Source organism: Cotesia glomerata, unplaced genomic scaffold (assembly GCF_020080835.1).
Source record: "Cotesia glomerata isolate CgM1 unplaced genomic scaffold, MPM_Cglom_v2.3 scaffold_13, whole genome shotgun sequence".
NCBI lineage: Eukaryota > Metazoa > Arthropoda > Insecta > Hymenoptera > Braconidae > Cotesia > Cotesia glomerata.
The window spans coordinates 782,129-788,967 of record NW_025401664.1 but is presented as its reverse complement, the minus strand read 5'-3'; the positions used below and the strand labels follow the sequence as shown (position 1 = coordinate 788,967).

Sequence of the window (6,839 nt, the reverse complement as noted above, 5' to 3'; positions counted from 1 at the left end):
CGAAAAAAAAATATTTCATTAGATGGCACTTGAGTTATCTGAAGTTGAGTAAAATTCGGGTAAAGCCTAGCCCTCTGTCGGGTAAAAAGGGGTAATCGAGGCTAGTCACACGGCTAATGAGATAGCTGAGCTCTGGCAGCACTGTTCAGCGCCTCAAAATACATAGAGATAGGTAGGTCTAATCAAAAGTACTGACAAATTTTTAACTTCCAGCTAAGAAAATTAAAAATTTTCAAAAATCGGGAAGTTATTGTTTTCACTCCGTTTTTCGAAAATCGAGTTTTCATCAGATCTCGATGTTTTGAGGTCCTAGGAAGCTTCCCTGGCTATTCCCGCGGTGGTGTCTATGTCTATGGGGTATTCCATGCCAAATCGACCACTTTTGACCCCGACCCTTTTCGATTTGGCCGAAAGTTTTCCATCCTTTTCTACCCTATAAAAAACGGTTCTCAGAATTTTTTTGAATTTTTTTACCTAACTCCAAAAAAGTTATGAATTTTTCAAAAAAATGGCTTTTTTATTTTCAAATAGCCATAACTTTTTCAAAACTAAACATTTAGGTACCTTTTTTTTTTAAAATTTTTGTTTTTAGATGTACTTTCCGATAAAAAATATTAAAAAATTTTTGTAAGTCAATACATATGGAATTTTTCAGTTTTTTGACAAAAATCAATGATTTTTCGAAGTTCGACATTTTTTTTTTTTAATTTTTTTTTTCTAAAATAAACTTTAATCAATTCCACAGTTATCCCTGTAGAACCCAGATTGGGCCGATTTCTCTTTCTATTTTTTTTATTCAATTGAAAAAAAATTGTTAAATTTTCAAAAATGGAAAAAAAATTTTTTTTCATAAATTTTATTTATATAATGAGATAAATACAATTCAACGATTTCACGGCATTATATTCACAATTTAGAGGCTTCATCGATGACTGTAATTAGTAAGATTCAAATTTTAATATATCAATTAGATCGATAAACTAGGGATAACAATTATCGACTTACCTATAGCCAGTAAACTAGATGCTATAAGCTAGTATGTTTTGATTAAAAGTGCGGCTTTTTCATTTTGAGATCTAAAACATAACCTATAAATCTTTTGTGCAATCTAGTGTTTTATAAAAGATTGTCATTACATTTGTTGTATAAATAAATAATTTCTCTAGTTTATAAGCGCTTTTTTAATTTGTCTTTATGGCGTCAAAAAAGGTATTTGATCGGTGTTGTAATCCTTTTGAGTTGGAATCTCATTTTAAAAAAATTGGTTTACGTCCGGCGACTGATATTATGAAAGTAACGTTAGGATTAGATGATAATTATTTATTATGCAGTTCATGTCGAAAAAAAGCTTCAGAGTTAGTGAAGCAACAAACAAATGCTCGTAATGATCCTAGTGCTGATGTAAGTGACCGTGAAGACAACTATAGTGACAATAATGACAACAATGATCAGGCTGATAATGATAGTAATACAACTGCCACGGATCTCCCATTATCCTTATCATTCCGTAAGTTTTTTTAATTATTTATACGTTACTTGAATACATTTCTAGTTGCTATATGTTTCACTATTATTTTTTAAGGTTCCATGTCATTTGATAGCGAACCCAAAGCATCACAATCAAGCTCAGGATCCCAAGTTAGCGCTGCAACTCAATTACCCGTAATAAACCATGCATTAGAATTGTTAAATCAATCACCGATTCCATCGAAGAAATTGAATGATAATCAATTTTTGAACAATAAAATAAATCGGGTATCTGACAGCTTGAAAAAAGTTTTGCTTTCTTCTTCAGATGAAGAATCGATTGATGACGATGGTGAAAATTTTTGCTCTCTAATTAAAATGTTGTATGATAAATTCAACGATAAAGAAACTGATAAGTCTTTGAAAATACAAATTTTAACATTATTACCTGTAAAATGGAGTGAGAGACGTATTTGTGAAACTATGAATACATCAAGACATTTGTCAAGAGTAGCAAAAAATTTGGTTGAAGAAACGGGTTTACTTTCTACACCTGAATCGAAATTAGGTATGGGTAGCGTAAAATCGATGTTTTAAATACACTTGAAAACTAAATTACTCAACATTTTTGTATAGGGAGGACAATTACTGATCAGGTAAAATTAAAAGTTGAAAATTTTTACAACGATGATGAGTATAGTGCTCAAATGCCCGGTATGAAAGACTTTGTATCAATTCGAAGTGATGATGGTAATCGGATACACGTCCAAAAAGACTTATCCTGTCTAACTTAAAAGAATTATACCAATGTTTCTGTGAAATAAATCCTGCTGAGAGAATTGGATTTTCAAAATTCGCTTCTTTGCGACCAAAACATTGTGTGTTAGCAGGGGCAAGTGGAACACACACCATCTGCGTGTGTACGATTCATCAAAACGTGAAGTTAATGATGCTTGGTAATTATCAAATTAATTAATAATTATAAATGCGTGAATTTTAAGTTTACTAAATTACTGTTATTTTAGGTGCAAATATTTATTCTTTGACAAGGAACACAGAAAAGCCCATTAAACACTACAGCGATTACTTGAGCATGATTATATGTGAAAATCCATCTTTTCAGTGTTATTTAGGTGGATGTAAAAACTGTCCTGGGGTCGATGAGTTGAGTAAAATTTTACTAAAATGTTTTGAGGACCGGGAAATCGAGAATATTACATATAAATATTGGATATCAAAACCGAGAAGTAGTTTAGAAACTATTATTAAGCCTACAGAAGAATTTGTGGAAAAATTTTGTAGTGAGTTAGAAATTCTTCTACCTCATTCGTTCATTGCTAAGGAGCAAGCCCAATTCTTGAAGACATTGAAAGAAACATTGAAACCAAACGAATACGTTATTATTTGTGATTTTGCAGAAAATTATGCCTTCGTAGTACAAAATGCGGCAGCTGGTTTTCACTGGAATAATAATCAGGCAACAGTTTTTCCAGTCGTTATTTATTATAAAGTAAATAACAAACTTGAACACAAAAGTTTAGTAATTATCTCAGATTCTAACAAACATGATGCCGTTGCTGTTCATGTTTTCATCGAAATAATAACTGATTACGTGAAAAGTCTTCCTGAACGTTGTAACAAGATTTATTATTTTTCTGATGGAGCTCCTCAACAATTTAAAAACTTTAAAAACTTTGTAAATTTATATTACCACGAAGATGATTTTGATATTCCTGCTGAATGGCATTGCTTTGCGACTGCCCATGGGAAAGGTCCGTGTGATGGAATCGGTGGTATTCTCAAACGACTTGCAGCGAGAGCAAGTCTCCAACTCGCGGTAGACAAACAAATAACGACACCAGAAGAACTTTTTGAATGGGCTTCTGCACCGGATAACTTGCCGAATATTATAGTGAAGTTTTCCCCAGAAGAAGATTATGACACAGCAGTAAATGATTTAAATGATCGATTTTTGAAAACGAAACCGATTACAGGAACTCAACAACTACATTGTATAATTCCGGACAAAAATGGTTGTTTACTAGTTCAAACTTTTCGAATTCGAATGAACACAGAATTTGTAAAATATTTAAACGACAGAGAGAAAAAGTAATTAATTTTAGCTGCATCAATTATTGATCTTACTAATTACAGTCATCGATGAAGCCTCTAAATTGTGAATGTAATGCCGTAAAATCGTTGAATTGTATTTATCTCATTATATAAATAAAATTTATGAAAAAAAATGTTTTTTCCATTTTTGAAAATTTAACCAGTTTTTTTTCAATTGAATAAAAAAAATAGAAAGAGAAATCGGCCCAATGTTGGTTCTACAGGGGTAACTGTGGAATTGATTAATGTTTATTTCAGAGAAAAAACATTAAAAAAAAAAAGTTTCGACCTTCGAAAAGTCATTGATTTTTCTCGAAAAACTGAAAAATTCCATATGTATTGACTTACAAAAATTTTTAAAATTTTTATCGGAAAGTACATCTAAAACAAAAATTTTAAAAAAAGGTACCTAAATGTTTAGTTTTGAAAAGTTATGTCTATTTGAAAATACAACAGCCATTTTTTTGAAAAATTCATAACTTTTTTGGAGTTAGGTAAAAAAATTCAAAAAAATTCTGAGAACCGTTTTTTATAGGGTAGAAAAGGATGGAAAACTTTCGGCCAAATCGAAAAGGGTCGGGGTCAAAAGTGGTCGATTTGGCATGGAATACCCCCTATGTATGTATGGGTGTGTGTATGTGTGTGTGTATGTAAACCTCTCATAACTTTTGAACGGTTCGACCGATTTGATTGCGGTTGGTGCCATTCGAAAGGGTTTGACTAAACTTAGATTTTGAATACAAGTTGGACCGATTTGAACGAATAGATTTTGAGAAATCTTAAAAAAACTGCGAAAAAAAATTTTTTTAAATGTGTTTTTTTTTTTCAATAATATTTAAACGGCTTGACCGATCAATTCCAAAAACTAATCAACTCTTGAGATTAAAAAACCACGTCGATCGTCATCAAACCGGTCAAAATCGGTTGATTCGTTCGTAAGTTATTGTTGACGTAAGAAATCGAAAAAAAGTGTTTTTTTTCGAATTACACCGAAATTTTCGGTCTGATCAATTTGTGTTTAAAAATATATCATAAAATTTAAAAAACTGCGTCAGGAGCCGCCAACCGCGTGAAAATCGGTTCATTTATTCAAAAGTTATTGCGGTTTGAAAATTCAAAAAGTACCGTTTTATTAAACTTCTATCAGATTTTTGAGCTCTGAGAGCTCAAAACTACACGAAAACTATATTTTTGAGCTCGAAGAGCTCAAAAACGTAATAACCCGGGAAAAAATGATCAGGACTGATCAGACCTGTTCATATCTGATCAGGCCTGAAATTAGACCTGAGCAGACCTGTTCATATCTGATCAGGCCTGAAATTAGACCTGAGCAGGCCTGTTCATGTATGATCAGGCCTGAAATTATACCTGATCAGACCTGTTCATGCCTGTTCATGTCTGAAGCATTAAATACGCTCAGACCTGATCAGACCTGTTCATGCCTGCTCATGTCTGTTCATGTCTGAAGCGTTAAATTCGTTCAGACCTGATCAGACCTGATCAGACCTGTTCATGCCTGCTCATGTCTGTTCATGTCTGAAGCGTTAAATCCGTTCAGACCTGTTCATGCCTGCTCATGCCTGTTCATGTCTGAAGCATTAAATACGCTCAGACCTGATCAGACCTGTTCATGCCTGCTCATGTCTGTTCATGTCTGAAGCGTTAAATACGTTCAGATCTGATCAGACCTGTTCATGCCTGCTCATGTCTGTTCATGTCTGAAGCCTTAAATACGCTCAGACCTGATCAGACCTGTCCATGTCTGATATCTAGCCAACACTGAGAGACAATTTTATTTAATAGTAATGAAATTTTATTACTATTTAATAAAACGTTTATTTGGCTAATCCCAAATAAAAATTTATTAAATATTAATTAAATTTCCTTAAATACTAATAAAAATTTTATTAAATACTAATAAATGTTTCTTAGTATGTAATGAATATTTATCTACATGTAATATAAAGAAAATTCATTAATCAACTAACTAACAAGTATTGATCAGTAATTAATTGAATAAATAATTAAGTAAAATTGAATTTTGTCGGAACTATATTTTGAAATACAAAGTCTACAACTGTTGTTATCCGAGTGGATGTTAATTTTATGCACTTAAATTTAAAAATTTCACAAATGAATCGATAAGAGTTAGACATTATTTAATAAAATGAAAACAGAAGCAGAAAACCAGACAATGTAGGGACGCATTTGTTAAAAATAAAGACTATGATTTCATAAATTCAATCGAATATTTATTTATTTTTATTATTTAAAATCTCTACATGTGATTCGTCATGAAGTAAACAAATAGGTTAGGTTAGGATGTCTTGTTAAAAATCTTAATACTATTTATTAAAAGACTTTTACTGTGAAAATATATTTGAATATATTATAATTAATTGATGAATATTAATTTTTTTTTTTTTTTTTTGAGATTATTTCTTTTAATGACTTAATATTCGTATTAATGACAGCAAACGAAAGCGTCGTTCGTGGTTATTTTAATAAACACATATTAGTATTTAAGAAAATTTTATTAAATACTTATGAAATTTTATTAAATACTAATATAATTTTATTTATATGAAATATAATTTTATTAATATTAACTAAATTTTTTTTCAAGTCCAAATAAACTGTTTTATTACTATTGAATAAAATTCTCTCTCAGTGTAGAACCATATGTTAATGGAGCGAAAAAAAATACATAGCCGTTCCGAATAAATCACTGTAATATATGATCAATTATTAATAATTAATAAATTAGGTATAGAACTCCGTTAACTATAAGGATAAATCATGTATAAAATTTGAATTACTTGAAGTAGCTCGAAAGATACTCTCAAGTTAAGATGAATCATTTGGTCAAGAGGTAAAGTGTCAGTCTGAAGAGCGCGAGGTGTACGGTTCGAATCCCCGTCGGCACCGATTTTTTTATGGACCTGATCGAGTCAGACATGAACAGATCTGATCAGACCTGAACATGCCTGGCCAGGTCTGATCAGACCCGGTCATTTTTCATACCTGATCAGACCTGAAGACTCATGCCTGTTCATGTCTGATCAGATCTGATCATTTTTTCCCGGGAAGTGCCATTTTAAGCGCTTAATTACAAAAGTAGCGGGAAGTTGCAGGGATGGTCTTCAGGGTCAACCGTTTTCCTAATTTTTTTTTTTTTTTGTGTGCCGGTGTTATTAAAAATATGGTGACTGTTATAATCTACATGATTTATATAATCATCTAGATAGTATTCACTGCTA

The 6,839-nt window shown here is 31.6% G+C and overlaps 1 protein-coding gene across 1 annotated transcript; it reads left to right on the top strand.

The window, feature by feature from the left end:
* The first annotated feature begins 683 nt into the window (after nucleotides 1–683).
* Nucleotides 684–3,208, top strand: LOC123273756. The gene is made up of 4 exons (XM_044741234.1): nucleotides 684–1,507; nucleotides 1,583–2,035; nucleotides 2,104–2,423; nucleotides 2,493–3,208. Exons 1-3 carry the CDS (start codon nucleotides 1,195–1,197, stop codon nucleotides 2,259–2,261), a joined length of 924 nt encoding a protein of 307 aa, XP_044597169.1. The 5' UTR covers nucleotides 684–1,194; the 3' UTR covers nucleotides 2,262–2,423; nucleotides 2,493–3,208.
* Nucleotides 3,209–6,839: the final 3,631 nt, after the last annotated feature.